Raw genomic sequence first — 19,943 nt, 5'->3', positions numbered from 1 at the left:
TCTAAACTTAACAGGGTACTTAACTACCCAGCTGCTTTATGCGTTTCTTCCACCATTTTCCCCATTGGTTGCTATGGAAAATTATGGAACAAAAATACCTTGCTGGAGGTAAGAAATAATATCAAGTAAAGATGACTATGGATCCTGGCCACAAGCAAAAGAAGTTTGCATTTAATTTTCCACTTTATGTGATGTTGATAAGCTATTTTAGTTTTGACAAAAGTACATATTTTCATGTAAAAAAAAGGTGTTTAGGACAAGATTTGATAAAACTAGATCCAAGGAAATATGTGAGGCATGTGCTTGAAATACCTGCTTTCCAAAGATATCATATCATAGTATCATAGTATCAGTCAGGCTTGGAAGGGACCACAAGGTTCATCTAGTTCCAACCCCCCTGCCATGGGCAGGGACACCCCACACTAGATCAGGCTGGCCAGAGCCTCATCCAGCCTGGTCTTAAACACCTCCAGGGACGGAGCCTCGACCACCTTCCTGGACAACCCATTCCAGGGTCTCACCACTCTCATGGTGAAGAACCTCCTCCTCACATCTAGCCTGAATCTCCCCACCTCCATCTTCAATCCATTCCCCCTAGTCCTATCACTACCTGAGATCCTGATAAGTCCTTCCCCAGCCTTCCTGTAGGCCCCCTTCAGATACTGGAAGGCCATGAAATGTAATTTCCTAAAACGTGATGTAAATTTTTTACTGAGTTTTTGTCTCCTACATTTCCAAGTAACTCATTACCATTATATAATTACTTGTGCTGAACTCACAACTTTCCCATTGGAACTTTATGTTGCATGGAAATTTATTTCAGTTTAAATAACTAAAACTGTGAATTAAAATGTCAACACCTGTTTGTTTATGGCAGTCTTAACAGGAATCATGAGTGCTGCCAATGTGGAATTTTCCTTTGCTGATGTTAAAGCTGAAGCCTGTAGGGTTGACAGAAAAACGACGATATAAGTTGTGTTCACTGGCTTCTCTAATGCTCATGGGCAGTATTATAAGAACTATATACCTTAAAATATATATGTAAAAGAAAAGCAAAGCTTGAACTCTAAAACTGTCAATTAAACATCTAAGGAAACTACCAGAATCAATGTTCCTTTCCGGATCACAATAGTGACATTCAGGTTGCTTTCCCTAAAAACTGATTTTGTTTCTGTACTCATTTTCCTGCTTACTTGTCTGTAAAAAAATTCCATACTCTTTGGTCACATTTCAGGCTGTACTGTTCAATATATAATATTTCTTAAGAAAATAGAAGCATGAGTGGCGAGGACTAGTGCCAAGTTTCAGTTGGCGAGTCAGGATGAATGCAATGTTAGCAACTGCACCAGGGGAGGTTTATGCTGGATGTCAGGAAGAAATTCTTCATAGAAAGAGTGATTGCCCATCGGAATGTGCTGCCCAGGGAGGTGGTGGAGTCACCATCACTGGAGGTGTTTAGGAAGAGACCTGATGGGGTGCTTGGTGCCATGGTTTAGTTGATTAGATGGTGTTGGATGATGGGTTGGACATGATGATCTCGAAGGTCTCTTCCAACCTGGTCTGGTCTGTCCTATTCTATTCTATTCTATTCTATTCTATTCTATTCTATTCTATTCTATTCTATTCTATTCTATTCTATTCTATTCTATTCTATTCTATTCAGCCAGGCTGGAGTTGTGCTCCTGACATCCTAGAAAAGAGATGTCTGGCAACAATATATGATTCAAAAGTAAAACACTAGCATTCAAAATTATTTCCCGTATGACATTGTATGAAGGAATTCACAGCAACAAGCCCAGGCATCAGCAACACTAAGGAAATCTATAGAACTCTATCCAGTTCCACAGTATACTCAGAGCATTTCCAGAAAGTCCACAATATCTGATATATTCTAGAAATGTTAAATCAAAACCATATCCCTTACAGAAGTGGAGACCAGGAGGTCTGCATGGTAATCAAACATGTCAACAAAATGATAAAGTATGTCCATTAGGGAAAAAAAAACAACCCAACCCACATGTCTTGTAGGAATTTTTATTTATTTTTGCTTAATATGTTTTTAACTTCTAAACTGAATTATAACAGACATAGATAGCAGTTCAATCCAAATAAAAGTTTCTCAGATCTATAGAAACCGAATTGTGCTCTCCCATTATCTGTTCCTTTGGACAGAATGGACCAGACCATACATAAGTTTAATTAAAACCTTGATCTGCAAAAGTCAGTAGCTCTGCAGCCAGATGATGTGCAGCTGTTGAGATGTCTGAGCGTAAGTAGCAAAAGGAAAGGTAGAAAACCCCCTCCAAACTGATGACTGCAAAATAAGCAAAGGCTTCATTGCCATCAAGAACACATGCGAGCACCGCTACCTGTCGTCCTGCTCCGCAGGGAAACGGCCGCGAGCAGCACTGAGCTCCTGCGTTAGCAGGACGGTCTTTGCAAACGCCGTGTCACGCCCAGCCTGCACTCTCACCGCTGTGCCCTGTGTCACAGAGGGGCTTTTAACCACTAGAAGGCAAGGTCCCTAGAGAAGAGAAATAAAACACAATATAAGCAGCTGCCGTTCACTGACTGGCAATATGAAAAACGATATTTGAGAGCACTGAGGTAGATCTGTTCCATTCATGAGCTCTGTGTTCTGCGCGAGTATTTACATGAACTGGCATCCATGTGCTGAAGGAAGTTTTATATTTCATACAATCCTGAGAAGAATGACTTGTGGAAAGACTGACTTTCCAGGGGCTCTCATATCGGCACTTTCAGGCAGTGCCTGCGGCTGCCCTCACCAGGAAGCTGCTCCTGCAGTCACGACGGACAAGCACTGGCTTGGCCATTTCAGCGTGAAATGCGGTCAGACTGGCTTGTCCTTTAGTTTTGTCTTTTTGTGGTGAGGGAATGATTAGCAACGTCTGCCACCTTTCGTCCTGTGACCTACTGCATATTACTGCATGATTAATGAAAAGCCAGGAACGAGGTGAAAATACTGAGTATAGTTCGGACTAACTCCCGCTGCCGGCTGCCTGTTGCTGTGGGTGCAGGCAGGAGCTTCATCTTCCGTCTTTCTAAGAGAGTTTCATTTTAATCCAGCTGGACTTCCCAGCACCGTTGGAAGACGCGACTTCTTGAGCCTCCCTGGGAGTGACGGCAAAAACCAGAAAGAAGTTTTCTGAGGTGGGGACTGAGGCCAGGGTCGGCCGGCTACGTTCCGTACCCTGTCCGCGGATCGTCAGGCCGGAGGCGAAAGAGACGAGGAGAATAAAAGGAGGGGGGAAATCTCCCACTACTCGTTTCCCAGAGGGGAGCTCCGTCTAGCGGAGAAGCAGCAGTTGCCAGCGTGGGAAGACGCGGAGGCTCCGCCGCTCCGTGGGGCGGACCCGGGCGCAGAGTGGGGTGCGCGGCCGGAGCACCTCCCCCGGCGGCGGGGGCGCCCGGCCCCGCGGCCAGGCGGGCGGAGCGCGCTGCTTGCTAAGGGCAGCCGGGGCTGCCGCGCAGCCTCCGCGCCCGCCCGCGCAGGCTGCGCCCCCGCCAGCGGCAGGGCACTGTGCGGCGATACCGTCCCCCACCCTCCCGCCTGTCTCTGCCGCCCGTCTCTGCCGCCCTTGCCTCACGGCTGTGCGGGGCAGCAGCAGCTCCGTTTTCTGCCCGCAGAAACTTTGGCAGACAGCAAAACGAAGGATGGAGACGGCGGTTTTCAACCTGTCCCAGGCTGGGACAGAGCTGCCGCGCGGGGACTTCAACCTCTCCAGGCTGCCGGACGCGGAGGGAAAGCCTCTCTTTGGCATCGGCATCGAGAACTTCATCACCTTGGTCGTCTTTGGCCTGATCTTCACCCTGGGGGTGCTGGGCAACTCTCTGGTGATCACAGTGCTGGCGAGGAGCAAGCCAGGCAAGCGCCGCAGCACCACTAACATCTTCATCCTCAACCTGAGCATTGCTGACCTGGCCTACCTGCTCTTCTGCATCCCCTTCCAGTCCACGGTCTACGTCCTCCCGACCTGGGTGCTGGGTGCCTTCATATGCAAATTTATCCACTACTTCTTCACCGTCTCCATGTTGGTGAGCATCTTCACACTCTCGGCCATGTCCGTGGACCGCTATGTGGCCATCGTGCACTCCCGACGCTCCTCAGCCTTGCGCGTTTCCCGCAATGCGCTGCTGGGTGTAGGGCTCATCTGGGCACTGTCCTTCGCCATGGCCTCACCTGTAGCTCACCACCAGCACCTCTTCCACCGCGAGGCCAGCAACCAGACCTTTTGCTGGGAGCACTGGCCCAACCCACGCCACAAGAAGGTCTATGTGGTTTGCACGTTTGTCTTCGGATATCTACTCCCACTGCTACTAATCTCCTTCTGCTATGCCAAGGTGGGGCAAAGCAGGTGGTGGTAAAGGATATGTAAAACGGGGGGTGGGGTGGGATGGGACAGTGGTGACAGATGTCCATGAGCTATGTTGCAATCCCTGGGCACGTGAAGAAACATGACAGGTCAGGGGGCAATGTGGCAGGGGTGAGTTTGTGGTGCAAAGGGAGAGGGCAGGTTTCATAGTTGAGGGATGACTCGGGACATGTGTGTGTGTTTGTGTGTAACACAGTTTGGGACAAGGATTGCATGGGGCAGAGAGGGTGGATGTTCTGGTAATAATTGAGGTTCCTCTGCCACATCTTGTTTGTGAAGTGCTAAGAAGCCTCAGTACTTTGCTGCTTTCTCTGTCAACATAACTACCTCATTTTCTTGCAGTGCTGTATGAGGAGTTAAAGTCTGACACCACAACAAGTTATTTGGGCTGCATTATTTGGGCTGCATTCTTTGGGCTGCATTCTTTAAAATGCAGCACACTTAGAAATGACTCAAATTCCCCAGTTTGGTCTGGTCTGGTTAGCATGCTAAGAGCAAGAGATGCATTATGCTGCCTGGTCCTTGTGAGCCTTGTCTTCCAGGGTTGAAGTGGATGGGAAATGTATCTCTGACTTCAGTCAGGGTAGGTGGTGCTAGGGAGCAGTGGATCTCGTCAGGAAAAAAGTACTAAGGATGCCTGAATAACGGTATTTAAAGACTTTTGTGCTCAGGCAAACTGTCATAGTTTCCTGTGAATGTTAATTGCAGCCTTCAGCACAGGGTCCACTGCTTGCTGCTGGACAGGATCTGGAGCACCGTTTGCTGCCTGCTGAGTTAGGCAGAAATCCCCTCGTTTATGTGCCAGGGTTTCTCCTTACACAGTAATTTACATTTGAGAGGATAGGTCTGCTCTTGCAAATAAGGACTTCTTAATTGTTCAGAGGTCAGTTCTTTAACTGGCAAGTTCAATAGATGCAATTTAAGTATTTAATTTGAACGACTAATTTTATATTCCCTGGGTGAATACACTGGTATTTCATCTGCAGTAGTGAATATGACAGAACTGTGAAAAGGATGAAACTTGCTATAGCCATAGATTATCAGAGTGTAGATTAATTCCCCTCTCCCCCACCCCCCCAAAAAAAAACCCCAAAACCACCAAAAACACCCCCCCAAAAAAACAAACACACAAAACCCCAGCAACAACCCCCCCCCAAGCAATCCCTAAACAAACTACAAAAGCCCAGACCAATCAAGCAATCCTATGTGAGATATGTGCCCAGGAACATTTTGTAAACTCAGGGCCGCTCCAGGTTACAACTACAATCTAGTTCTTAAATTATTGCCAGGCTAGGATCTAACCCTTGTGTGGCGGTATGTTTTGAGCTTGTATGTACAACTTGGTGTGCCACAGTGCCAGGCTGGAAGATCCAACCTGAGTTCCAGGAGATACCTAGGAGATACCTGATATTCCCACCGGTACAAGTCTATTTGAGGTACCTTGCAGTGCAAAGGCTCATTCCCACCCTCATTGGTATCCACTGGCCAATCTTCAACTGCGATATTTTGGCACATGGAGCTGGGTGAGGGAGAGGGATTTGTCAAAGCCATTGCTACTTCCACAGGTCTCAAGCAAAGTGGTCAATGTGATCTTATGTTGAAGTTTCTAAAGGACTATGAAGTGCAGCAAGTATTTTGGTTTCTGAATGCACACAGGGCTAGAGGATCACTGCTGAGCAATAGCCTCAGAAGTGTAATAAAACTAACCACATTCGTTTCTTATGTACTTCACTGGCTTTCATCAACTGTGGATCAGCTAAATAGTTCACTCTTCTGATATAGTAGATTAAGACGAAGGAGACTCATTCTCCATTTGAATAGATCATACTGTGATACTGTGATAGATTGCTTTTTTTCCAGACTCCTTTAAAGCAATTCTGTTTCTTTTACAAGCAGCTTAAAACTGAACTTTCAGTTTTGAAAGTCTGATATTTTAGGCACTCTAATACAGAGCTGTCTTTATCTTTCTCACTCTCTCTTAAATTACGTTGAGGGAGATTTGTATTTTCCCTGGTGTATACCAATACTGTTACAACCTACGGAAGTTCTGAAATAGTGGTGGGTATTTGGAAACAGCATCCTCCCACAGAATCAGAACTGGAGATCTCATGTAATGTGTTCTTAAGGCAGAGATTTATGAGATTGTGCTCTGTGTCCTGTGCATACAGCTGCCCATTTCTCTTCCACAAATAACTTTGGTTCAGTTTCAACCAACTTCGACAGAGGAGTGAAAATATCAGAAGGAATGATATTTCCCTAGTTTTGTGAAAAAAGAAGTCAATAAAGAAGGCAGAGAGTCTCCATAATCCTTTGTCTTTTAAGGAGAGTCTGTTTGCACTCAGCTGTTTAACATCAGAGCAGCTATAGGGAGAAGAGGTCTCGTAGCATGTACTCATGAAGGAGACACAACTTACAGGGAATGCATAGTCAAGAAATCACAACCAGCTGTTGTTGGCTCACATATCTACTCTTAAAATGACCTTACTACAGAGGAGCAGTGATTATGTAGATATTAGTTGAGTTACAGTGCTGCATACTTGCTTTTCATGTTACTTGCTGCATCTTTCTGATACTGACTGCAGGTGTTTTGTAGCACTGCTATAATGTTTACTCACTGCTGTGTTCTTAAAGGGCAAAGTAATAAATTAGTCCTAACAAGCTTCTTGCAATTGACAGCTGCTGTGGTAGTGTGGTTTGACAACTGAGTTGCCTCTGCTTTTGAGTACCCAATTATGATGCCTCCTTTAATCAAACCTTTATGTTGGACACCAAAAATCATTAGCAAACTTTTCCTTTTATAGATGTATAACGTTAACAGCTTTTTAAAATGAAATATTTCTTGCCTGAAGAATGTTTCCATTGTTATCTATCATTCTGAACATTCTGAATTCATGGAAGTCAAGTATGATTTATGGACTTGCTTAAAAGTATGCCATGAAAAGTAGAAACCTCAACACAAAATACAAGCTTATATGGTTCTTGGCTTAAGACATTACATCTAAATTTTGCTGAGCAGTGAGGGAAAATGTTATTAAACTAAAACAAAAAGAAAACCTAAAGAGTATGACACATTAGTGACACACTATTAAACCAAAGAGGGTGAAGGATAGGTTGTGAGAATAGAAGTAGCAGTGTTACTTTAAAAAATATATTGCAGGCAGAGGCATTTGAATTGAAATCAGGTTCATACTATAAAAGATAGTTCAGAATGTATTGCTCACATTATGGCTCTGTTAAACAAGCAGTTCATTCTTATTAGAAAATGACCTTGGGCAGGCTTTCCTGCTGTGTGATTTTCAGTGGTGGATAGTGGAGGTCTAATCAGTGGAATGGTTATACACAGCCAGACCAAAAATATGTTGTGCAACAGTGTAGAATTAAGTTTTTGTTTGGTAGATTTATGTGTGGGTACAGAAGGTTTAAGCCATTTTTTCCCTTGGCTCTCAAACCATCTTGAATGTAGTTTTTGAAACAGATGCAGGGGGGGTGGGGGCGGTGAAGAAAAACAAACAGAAACGTATAGTCTGCAGACACAATCCATGGCCTCTGTGTGCCATTGGTGGTAGTTGTGATAATGCACTCTGGACCAGACTGGAACTTCTTGTACTTCTGTGATCTTCCCAGTCTCCTTACACCCTCTTTCACTACAGCATAGTTTTCTTCCTGCAGCACCCCATCCTCATTTTGACAAAACAGATGAGGTCTTGGGTGACAGGTTGGACTTGATGATCTTTGAGGTCTCTTCCAACCTTATTGATTCTATGATTCCTTGAGAACCAAGTAAGATGTCTGATCAACAGGTACATGGAAACCAGGACTATAAAAGTTTCTTGTAAAGAGTTAATTTTTCCCCAGAGCTGATGTTTTTTAAAAAAAGATCACACTTTCTGAGAACAGGCTGTGACCTAATTTTTAGCAGGGTGGGTATTTCATTGCATGAGATAAAAATGTGCAAGCAAATCTATTAGTTTTAAAAGACTCTAGATATACAACCTCAGACAAATTAAGGGGCATATATTGAATTATTATTTATTCAGGCAAAGTGACTGTGGGTGTCAGAGGCTGTGGGTGTCATTGGCCCAGAGAACACTTAATTTGCACAGGACAGCGAGGAGAAGTGTCTTTTATTTGTCTTGTAGTGTTTGTGCATAAATATGGCTCTTCATATTCCTCCATAGCATTCTCTGAGTGCTGTTGCACTGCTGTTGACAGATAATAAAATTCTACCTTTTCCTCTTGCTGCTGGTTTGCATACCATCTAGTATGCTGCTGTGTAGACCCAGCACAATTTCACTGCGGAGACTTTTATATGAAATACATATATAATCTGAAAGAGAGGAAATTGAGAGGGATTCATTGGAAGATTATCATCTAAACCTTCAAATCCCTCTCAAACTTTATTTTTTTTCTGACTTAATGTTTTACTGTACTGCACCCTTCTCCCGGCAGAGATGAAATGCAAAAAATGTGCTAAAAACTTCAGGGGGCAAACAAGAAAATATGTTTGTAACTGTAAAAGAAGAATTTTCAGTTCTGATTTCTATTCAGAGCTTAGTTTTGAACTGTGAGGGAAAAGGGCAGTGTATAACAGTCTCTGGGTGGCAGGTGATTTTCAAAGCAGCAGTAGAAACAAGCCATCACTGTAAGTTTTGTGAAGGGCCACAACAGGTGAAGCAGCAGTGATGGGAAATGAACTTCACTGTATTTCTCCCACACTTCCTTTTTTATTTTGCTTTTTTTTTTCTACCCATGGATTAAGTAATTCAGCTGTTCTACATGGTGACATCAGGCAGATAAGGAATGTGTAAACCAGAGGGCCATCAAAATATTCTTCTGCTGGACTTCAAGGGGCCTTCAGTCCTTTCCTTCTGGTCTGCTTCATCCTGGATAAAAAAAGAAGGTCCAAAACATTGCCTTCTGTGAGAAAACTTGTTTATTTCCGTTTGGCTTTTCCTGAGCCCAGGTTAGCCTTGGTAACAGCCTGGATAGTGGTTCAGAACAAGGAGTACATGAAGGTCTGAGTCTTTTATGTACAAACATGTTAATGCACAGGTAAACACTTTCAATGCTAAGTGGTTACAAGTAATTTTTATTTTGATCATTGTGGTTCACTGGTGGCTAGGAGCAGATACATTAAAAGTGGAATCACTGATGAGCTACGGTTATTCAGAAATACCATCTTCTTTCTTTTAATTCATTATGTATGTTTCTAAGAATCCAGTGCCAGAGTGGGATCAAGCAAAGGGGTCAGGTCTAGAGGTCTTCTAGCTTGGTGTCTGTCCTGGTAGTGGTTAGCTGTGTGTCTTAAAGCAGAGAAAACATCCCTGGATGTTGAATTGTTGTTCAATTTATACACTCTTCCCCAGCCCAAGAAGTCTCCTTATAAGCCTTAAAATGTATTGTTACGTTCCCTAAACCCCACTTTTTTTCTAATTCTGGATGATCTCACCTATTAATTCCAGATGATCTTACCTATGGGAACATTCTCAGTGTATTTTAGAGCTATGTAAAGTGAAACCTAACATCATCACCAACCACCTGTGCTCTAATCTCTGACACCCTCTAAAAAGTCCCTCTTGCCATTTTTAATTAAACCCTAGAGTTTAACTGAGCATCATTTTTGTTGTTTGTTGTTTTGGTTTGTTTTTTAATTCTGTATGTTTTACAAATTGGTAAACATACTCAGCTGAACACCAGATTCCACTCCTCCTGTGCCTACCTCATATGAATCTATTAGCTTCAGTTAATAATGACTGCAGACATAAGCATGCACCCCTCTGCATTCACTATCCAACATCTTATGTGTAAACAATTGTGTGGAAATGTGGATGATGAGCCTTTTTGAGACATTTAAAAGAATTAATTGTGAAAGGTACATGGCCAACTATCACCAAAGTGTTAGCAAAGGTCATGCCTCATGTGAGATACATCTTAGTATAAATTACTTTTGAAGGCCTAAGCTTCATTCAAAGATCAAATAGCACCAGTATCCTGATTATATTAACGAAACATCTAGCTGAAGAAAGCAAATTATACAGGTGACTCAGAAAAACTCTGACTCAAAACATACACTTTTTATGTTACATGCAGTAAAGGTCATTCTAAATTAACAAGCAGTGACATTTTTATGGAAGAAGAATGGTTGCTAATTCTAAGTGCATAATAGGTTTCCACTTGTTGTGTTGTTCATTTGCAATATGTATTTGTTATGGAATATGTCTGCATTTTTGTAGAAGAATGCAGTTGTGGTCTGCTTCATATTTGTTAAATCACATGGGTACAGATGTGTAATTCCTTTGGATTTTATGTTGTTCACTTCTGAAAAGCATAAATTGGATCAGCAATGTCTGTAAGCAACTCCTGCAGCACTGGAGAGAATAAGCTAAAACACATGGGATTCAATTTTAGGACGTGATGAAATACAAGATGCAAATTAATCTTTTTCAGGTTCTTAATCATTTGCATAAGAAGTTGAGAAACATGTCAAAGAAGTCAGAAGCATCCAAGAAAAAGGTAGATTACTTTGGTTACAAGTATCTTATTTGTTTTTATTTTAGTTTTATGGTTAACTGAATTTGTTTTTACATTTCTTATTACCAAAAATGTAATGGAAAAAGGGAATGAAATATTTAATGATTTATTTGGTGTCTTTCTGAACTGAACAGGATTGGAATTTTATTTTTTCTTCATCTGAACTTTCCACTGCAGTGCACCTGAGATCTTCATGTTTTGAACTTGAAAGCATCTGAAATTTACACACAGAGAGACAACCTGTCTGTAATATTTAATGGGTTTTTGTGTATGAGTGTTTGTTTTGGTTTGTTTTTTCCTCACAGGTATTTTTTCCTAATATGTAAATTTTTATTTATTTATTTATTAAGCTAGCTGATTTTAAAAAACATTTAAATATTGCATTTTTCAGTTAATATAATATGGTTCTTATTTTAGGGCAGAGTTGACCATGGTATTTATTTGACTAACCGGGCAGAAACAGCCTCAAATTTTACTGTGTCCAGTTCTGGGCCTCTCAGTTTAGGAAGGATGTTGACTTGCCGGAACAAGTCCAGAGAAGGGCAACGAAGTTAGTGAGGGGCTTGGAACACAAGCCCTATGAGGAGAGACTGAGGGAGCTGGGGCTGCTTAGCCTGGAGAGGAGGAGACTCAGGGGTGACCTTATTGCTCTCTACAACTACCTGAAGGGGGGTTGTAAACAGGCAGAGGTTGGTCTCTTCTCCCAGGCAGCCAGCACCAGAACAAGAGGACACAGTCTCAGGCTGCACCAGGGGAAGTTCAGGCTGGAGGTCAGGAGGAAGTTTTACACAGAGAGAGTGATTGCCCATTGGAATGGACTGCCCGGGGAGGTGGTGGAGTCGCCCTCACTGGAGGTGTTCAGGAGGAGACTTGACAGGGTGCTTGGTTACATGGGTTAGTTGATTAGGTGGTGTTGGATGATAGGTTGGATGCGATGATCTTGAAGGTCTCTTCCAACCTGGTCTGGTCTGGTCTGGTCTGGTCTGGTCTATTCTATTCTATTCTATTCTATTCTATTCTATTCTATTCTATTCTATTCTATTCTATTCTAACTTCTCAGTTTATGAATGTGGAGTCAGAAAAACCCCTTAGGCTATAGCTCTTCATTTGATCTGATCATTATTACCATATGGGCATGCAGACTGTCTGCAGTGTAAATGAGATATACATGGACTCAACAGGGAATAAATAACCTGCCATTCATGCATTCTCTATTTTCTGTAGTTGATAGATTTTAATTCCTAGAATTAAAAAAAAAATTGTGCTGATTCTGTAAAAAACTTACATACTTCTGCACGTAATGTCTTCAAGGTCAGAGATAAGATATTCTGTATGTTGCCATCTCTACTCATCTAAATTATTCTCAATCTGGAAATACCTGTCCATATCCTCTAAAAATTAACCTTTTTTTTTTTTTTTTTAATTGCAAGTTAGAGTCAGATGTGGTTAAGAAGTAACTTTCATAGCTTCAGGGAAAAGCATTACAAATACGCTCAAGACTGCTCACACGTGTAAGGGTTCAGTAACCAAAGGAGGGGGGGAAAAAAGCAGCCCACGACTTTTTTTTTTTCACCTTAGAAAATATGTTTCTCTGCCTTAAGGCCTAACTCATGTTTTTCAAAGCAACTTTGTTTTCTCTTAGTGTTACCAAGGTTTCAAGGCATAGTGATGATTTTGGAAAGGTAATCTCTGAAGTTAGGTTTAGGAGGATTAATGGGATAAACCAAATGGTGTGAGGGTTCCTAATGCAAAATTCCTTATCCTGCAGATATCAAATAACAGAATCACAGAATTTTAAGGGCTGGAAGGGATCTTGAAAGATCATCGAGTCTAACACCCTTGCCAAAGCAGAACCACCTAGGGCAGGCCACATAGGAACCCATCCAGGCGGGTTTTGAAAGTCTCCAGAGAAGGAGACTCCACAACCTCTCTGGTCAGCCTGCTCCAGTGCTCCGTCAGCCTTAGAATAAAAAAGTGTCTCTCTGTGTTGAGGTAGAACCTACTGTATTCTGGCTTGTATCTGTTGTTCCTTGTCCTGTCACTGGGCACCAATGAAAATAGACTAGTCAGCCAGTGTATCTCTACAGGCTGTTGAAAATCAGTGGTCTCTCTCTGGTGTATTTTGGTTTTATAATTTTGAGCAAACTGAAATATTATGCCTCTTTTGAAATAATTGTTCATGTGATACCCAGACAATCTGTTTTCAATTGGAATATTTACACATTGAAGGCCTCATAAAAGAGCTGCTCTTAATTTGTACTTCCCTCTTAGCATGTATTATACTGGTGAGACCTGAATGAGAAAATACTTGTGTGGCTGTTTATTAGTGGCAACTGACTTAAACTCCCTAGGGCTAAGTAGAGGAGCAGCAGTAGAGGATATTAAAAAAATGCTATATTTACTACAGATATAATGTCCTTTGTTTTTTGTTGTGAGATTTTGCCAACCAACAGTCGTATCTGTCATAAGTTTATTTGACCTGTTGCCACAGAAATTGAACTCTCTTTTTTTTCTGCAAGTCACGTTATGATATGAGGTAGGTCAGTCTGAACTACAACTGAGTATTGGTCAGTTCAAGAAGTGTAGACTAAGGTCCATAGACTAGTAGAAAGTCTAGAAGTTCTCTGTGCTGCAGTATTCAGCATCAGCAGCCTGTGGCCTCTGGGTTAGTTTTGCCTGTGAAGAGCCTTAAGTGTTAATAGAGTGTTAATATAGTAATGATAATGGCCCATAACATGCTTTGACATTAATATTAGGCTTTTATTGGGAGAGTAATTTAGTTGAAAGAGGTATTTATTAATGGAGTAGATATTAATTAGCTGAACTGCTGCAAAGCACTAACTGCTGTTTCTGAAGTAAGTAAAGGATAAAGAAAACAGTCAGAATCCACTGTACAGAGTACCTTTGGCATCTGAAAGGTCTGCACTGACAGATACTGCAGCTCTCTGCTCTCTGGATGGATCTACTGAACTTGATGGCCCTTCCTCTCCTTACTAATGAAAGTGGAGTCAGGAGGCAATACTGAGGTTATTTTGTGTTTCATTTTTCTAAATTCAGGGTTTGGTGGTAAGCTTTGATTTCCACATTGTTTTTGACAGTACACAATCACCAGAAATTTCAAGCTCATTACTGTTCTCTTCTTATCCCTAGTTGTATCCCAGAATGTTGCTGTATGACTCCCCCTGGGGAAGTTTTATGTTTAAAGGAGAGACTTTAAAAAAAACCCAAACCTGTTCCTTTTGTAGATGCTTGACCAACATGTTCATCTGGCTGTTCTAAGCTCTTCCACAAACTGTCTTCATGTATAATAGATCTCTCTTGGAATTTTGTTCAACAGTTGTTGTGCACTGTACCAAAATATAGACCATTAGAGCTGGACGAAATTTCCCAAAGGCCCATGTTATCCTCATTTTACATCCAGCTTATGTCCACCTGAGAAAAGGCTAGCCTCTTGGGTGGGGAATTAGGAGCATCACTCTTTAACCTTTGAGCAAGGTTCCACATTTGTCTTTTATGGTGGCATTTTCACGGCTAAGGTTCTCCTTGCGGTAATTCGCTATGCAAAATAAATCCCACACAGGTAATGGAGTAAGATCAGTCATAAATATTCCAAATTGTGCTCTCTCTCAGTCTACCTTCCACACACACACACACACCCCCCAAAAAGAAAGTGGTTTTGAAGCAAATTTAAAACTGATTCTTTAAGTGCTCACCAGACATCTGTGTTTTCCTTTCCCTGTCCCAGACAGCACAGACTGTGTTGGTGGTGGTGGTGGTTTTTGGCATCTCCTGGCTGCCGCATCACGTGATTCATCTCTGGGTGGAATTTGGAGTTTTCCCACTGACTCAAGCCTCCTTCCTCTTCAGAGTAACTGCACACTGCCTGGCTTACAGCAATTCTTCAGTGAACCCGATTATATATGCATTTCTCTCTGAAAATTTTAGGAAGGCCTACAAACAAGTCTTCAAATGCCAGATAGGTAATGAGTCACCTCTGAATGATGCAAAGGAAAATAAAAGTCGGATAGATACACCACCGTCTACCAACTGTACACATGTGTGAACTTTGGAAAATCCTGTATGGTGGCTCTTCATTTGTGTGAACCAAACACCTAGAAAACAAAGCACAACGAGCTTTATCCTGGGTTTATCTTGATAAAGCTAATTGGTATTTTCTGTACTGAGGTTGTGTTTGTAGCCTAAGTTTGTGAAACTGGCATGAAAGACAACTGGGCTAATCCTTTGCCTCTTAGGTAGCTTTGTCAAATGAAGCTCTTGGACCTTGGAAATGTGCTTGAGAAAAAAAAATGTTGGAGATGATATGTCTGCATTCTTACTCATTAAGCATACAGTGTGCAAACATGCAAATATATGAGAAAGAAATGTTGGTATGAACAAGTAACTTTCTGTTGTCTTACTCCACTGAAGTGAAGAAACAGCTAAATTTTCTGTCTTGCAGACAATAAATGCTGTAGTACGATGATTTCAGAGGGGAAAACTCTATTCAGACAGTTTTGACAACACCAAGTTTTTGCTTTTTTAAAGTAAAGATGGGCTCTGTTGTAGGGTTGAAATAACCCATGTACAACTTGAGGCAATTACTTTAGAAAGGAAATGCTAATTTTACCTGTTTAGCTGTCTTTTTAATGTAACATGCTGAGTAATAAGGGACTTTTTTCCATTTTGTATGCCTGCCTTACTGTATACACAGAACTTTTGTGAGTGTTATATAAGTTTGGTTTATGGTCTGCATGTAGTTGTTCCAAACTGAGGATTTGTGTCTGGCGAGGGATGCTTTTCTTCAAGCATTGCATGTATGTGTATGTGTATGTTTTGTTAAATTTATAGACTTTGAGATGGAGATATGGTTTTAAATGTGCAATATATACACATGTTTTAAAATATTGTGTTCCATAAACCAACTCTGGGCAATTCTAAAGTGTTTAAAATTAGCATTCCTTTAAAAAATTGTAGGAGGGGCTTGATACTGTGTGGCTCTAAATTGGAAAAATTCAGAAGGATGCATTGAAATAAGTGCAAAGTATGTAAGGTAAGGGATCCAATTCTGCCAATTCTTACATAAGATTAGTTTCAGCCATTTTATAAAAGTACTTAATATGCCTTCAAGTGGTAAACCACTAAATAAGTATCAGAAGGCACTCAGTCCTTTGAGAACATCATTGTTAGTTGCAGTAAGATATGATTTTATCTTTTTTTGCCAATGACTCATAAAGTTATAGAGTACATGAAGTTGACAGAACCTCCAGACATCCTCTTGAGGCAGAGCTACCCTCAGACTTGGGTTGCTTCCTTGTCTAGGCAATTTCTTAAAAGTTCTAAGCATGGCAATTCAAAAATTTTTTGAGGGCAACCTGATCCAGTGCCTAATTATGTCACTACCTTTTTTTATGCCCAGTTGGGATTTCTCTTGATATATCTTGTGATTGTTGCCTTCTGTCCTTTCACTGTGTGCTTATGACTTCTCTCTGACTAATTAAAACATAACTTAAGATGGCAATTAAATTTCCTCACAGCCTTCTCCTCTGAAACAATGTTTTACTCTCCCTCTCTCCTCGTCTGTTTTGCTCCACCAGCCCTTCCAGTTTAGTGGCCTTCCACTGGCCTTCCTCCGGTGTCTCCATCCCTCTCGTAAACTGCCTTGTTCAAAACTGATCAGCATGTTTCAGATGTGGCCTCATGAGCACTGAGTAGACTAATGGATTCCTTTGACCCGATGGCTGATTCTTGCTAACACGGCCCGGTATTACCGTGATGTATTGCTGCAAGGGCACACTGCTGACTCATATTTAATTTCTGCTTAACAAGCTCTATTGTGTCCTTTTCTGCAGCATTGCACTGACTTCCAGTCCAAGTTTCAGGACTTTGCTTCTAGCTTTGTTGAACTCCATGGGTCCGATAGCTGCTGCTTCCATTTTTCTAGATTTTCAAGGGCCCCTTGAAAGGTAGCCCTTCTCTCCAGCATATCCACCACTCCCCTGAGTTTGGCATCGTGTGCAAACTTGCTGAGAGACTCCTGCACCCTCGTCTGGTTCTTTGAAGATGCTAAATAGAATGGAACCACATCAGCCAGTGAGAGTTAGCTTGTATAAAACTGTCTACATCTCTGTGTCAGTATTGTATGTTTGGATTCAGTAAAATAGTATTGAAGACATGCTGTGGTAAGACATGGTGTTTGTGTTCATTCTTTCATATGAAGAGACAGTTTGATGATATTACTAGGAACACAAAATATATGGGGGAAAAAAAGCTCAGCTGCAGAAGAAGGGTTGGTCTGTGCAGGTAACCATTTTCTGGGTTAGTACTGAGGTTAGAAAACACATCTCAGAACAGCACTGAAGTTGTTTCGAGTTTTCAAATCCTCATCACCCACTAATCATTCGGATTATTAAAGCATGATCAGACTTCAGCTGAACTGATGACATTTTAGGAGATTCTACAGCTTTGAAAATTACTTTTTTTTTTTCCTTTTAAAAGATTGCTTGTGATTTTATTACTTTGAATTAGAAAAAAAATTACATTGTAAATATGTAATTGCATAAAGTTAACACACTGAGGTTTTTTTGTCTCAAAAAGGCTTTTTGTTCTTAATTGTACACAGTTTGAAACCCCGAAATGGGTCTGCACCCATTTGAAATTTTAAGCACAAGGAATGGGACTGCACTAAGAACTATTTAGAAAGGCCCTACCTGGTTCCTAGTGAGTATCAGTAAAACTTCCACCTCCATTTTTAGGGAAACCTCGAGGAGAAGCTAACACTCCAAGGCTCAGTGTCCTGCCTAAATCCCTCTCCTGTTGATCGGTATCTATCGCATGACTTTTACATACTCTGCTGTTGACACAGGTTGTGAGTGTGAGCTGTGTCTAACCCTTGAGCAGCTGGACAGTTGGAGAGGAAGCTGTTGTGCCACAAAAATGGCTAATTTGGGGAAAAAAATCAGGAACAGGCACTAATGAGCCCTTGCACCTGAACACCCGCTTCCAAGCTCCTTGGCAGCAATTATTGCTGGTGGAGGATGAAGAAAAAGTTTTTCCTCATTAACTTGCCTAATAGACTTTTTTATTTTTCTTTTTTTTTTTTTTTCTTTTTTTTTTCTTTTTTTTTCTTTTTTTCTTGTCTTTTTTTTTTTAAAGTAAAAAGGTTAATTTTGGTCTACATGAAGGAAAGAAAAAAGAAAAAAGAAGTATTTTTCTGTGCGGGGATGAGGTTTCTGCTCACAAGAAAGTGAATAATCCCTCTGAATTCCACCCTCTTGAGTGAACTTGAGTATATTATTGTGTACAAAATAAAATAGGTAACAGGAGTGATTACTCAAATTCAGGTTGGACTAAAGAAAGATATGCTTGTGTAATTAAGTAAATACCTTCACTTATCTTAAATGTTTTTGAAATTATATTTCTCATAAATTGAGAGCATTGGAGACCCCCCACAGAAACTGCTACTCACATACTTTTTTACCAACTTCCTGAAATTTTGTTGTATGTATACTGCTAAAATGCTACCTCTCAGTGCTGCTTCACAACTGTCTCCTGAAGTTCAGAATGTACATTTGCACTTTCAATATAGATGATAGAAGTAGTGTATCCCATCAGATCAAGTAGTAGGAGTTTTGTAGTCCATCCTGAATCTGTGTCTTAGTAGAGAGATGCAGAAGCCTTTCCTTCTCATAGTTTACAGTGGATGAAAGACCTGTGGAGAGGAGCTTTTGCAAACAGACTCTCTTCATCCTTCTTGTAGGCCCCCTTCAGGTACTAGATTTAAGCACTGAAAAGTGTATTTTCTAAACCATTTAATTTTTGCCAGGGTATGACATTTTAATGATGTGCTTTAAGAGACAGACCTTTGAGATTTGTGTTCACTTTCACTTTGTGTGCATGCACACTTTCACATGTGTGTATTAAGTTTCTTAAAACTTTATCATTTTTGTGGTCTATTATATCTCCATTTTTAAAAAATAATGTCACTATACCCAAGAGAGAAACATTTAGCTTTATGAAGCATATTTTACTTTAAATCCCACATTATAGGGGAAGTGAAGGATCTTTCTATAAAATAATATTGTATATGCATTATTTTGGATGTTCTCTTTGTGGTTGCTTCACAGTATGATGTGTCACTTTGAACTTGGTATTTGTGATATTTTGGGAAAGGATAAAAGCAGAGAAAAGAGCAGCTTCTAGCTTGCAGAGCTTGTGTAGTTTTATGCATTCCGTACATGTTTGAATGTTGAAGACCAGAAAATTAAGCTGTGTTTCAGTGCGTAATAAAAGTAGAGTAACATGCAGTTGTTTTAAGATATACTGTACATGAGTTTTCAAGTGCTTTGTTCAATAGGTCTGCATCATCTCTGCTTGCCTCTATAACATGAAATCCAAATTACTTTTCGTACAAAATGTTTCCATACAAACAAACAGTGCCCTCAGAAACACTTAGAGAACACAAAACGCAGTAGTTTGATGGCTCGATGCCATTCTGGGTTGACAATATCTGTTCAAAAACTTATCTGGTATAAAAAGTATTCGCATTTTCAAATACTTAAGTGCAGGAGGCATGGTCCTCCTTTCATTCAGGCTGTTAAAAGTCAGTTGAAATTGATGGAATTCATTGATATTTTTTATTCAAGTGCAATTTAAATATATGTATTGTAGATGTTAAGTGACATAGAAACAGAGCTAGATCCATGTATTTGAATATGAAGAGAAACAAGGCTCTCCAATAATGTGAAATCCAAAACCATTTTATGAAAGCCTGTATGTGGCTCCACTTTTGGAAGAAGGCAAATCAGTGCATATCTGTGCATAGATTTGCAGAAACATTGAGCAACAGTTATTTCAATACAGTAAAAATATCTAGATGAGCACGAAATCAAAATATGATCAGTTCTACACCTGATGAAATGTACTTTCAAAAATAGAAGTAAAGAGTACAGCATGGTTTTAAAACTATGTGCACTTTAATGTTTGCATTTCACTGTGTGGTTCTCAAACAGTCATTTGTAT

At 40.8% G+C, this 19,943-nt stretch overlaps 1 protein-coding gene across 1 annotated transcript; it reads left to right on the top strand.

Moving 5' to 3' along the window:
• The first annotated feature begins 3,675 nt into the window (after nucleotides 1-3,675).
• Nucleotides 3,676-17,550, top strand: GALR1 (galanin receptor 1). Its single transcript, XM_068147765.1, has 3 exons — nucleotides 3,676-4,362; nucleotides 10,842-10,907; nucleotides 14,671-17,550. Exons 1-3 carry the CDS (start codon nucleotides 3,676-3,678, stop codon nucleotides 14,986-14,988), a joined length of 1,071 nt encoding a protein of 356 aa, XP_068003866.1. The 3' UTR covers nucleotides 14,989-17,550.
• The last annotated feature ends 2,393 nt before the right edge of the window (nucleotides 17,551-19,943 follow it).

Source organism: Melanerpes formicivorus, unplaced genomic scaffold, assembly GCF_026170545.1.
Source record: "Melanerpes formicivorus ecotype bairdi unplaced genomic scaffold, bMelFor1.0.p_v2 SCAF_15, whole genome shotgun sequence".
Classification (NCBI taxonomy): Eukaryota; Metazoa; Chordata; class Aves; order Piciformes; family Picidae; genus Melanerpes; species Melanerpes formicivorus.
The sequence above is the reverse complement of the archived record's forward strand: the minus strand, read 5'-3'. Positions and strand labels throughout refer to the sequence as shown.

What these genes read in the sequence shown, in the direction of transcription:
- GALR1 (XM_068147765.1), top strand. Translation starts at nt 3,676, where the DNA reads ATGGAGACGGCGGTTTTCAACCTGTCCCAGGCTGGGACAGAGCTGCCG. An exon ending in TCTCCTTCTGCTATGCCAAG is followed by an intron (nt 4,363 to 10,841) that starts GTGGGGCAAAGC and finishes AATCTTTTTCAG; the next exon opens with GTTCTTAATCATTTGCATAA. An exon ending in CAGAAGCATCCAAGAAAAAG is followed by an intron (nt 10,908 to 14,670) that starts GTAGATTACTTT and finishes TCCCTGTCCCAG; the next exon opens with ACAGCACAGACTGTGTTGGT.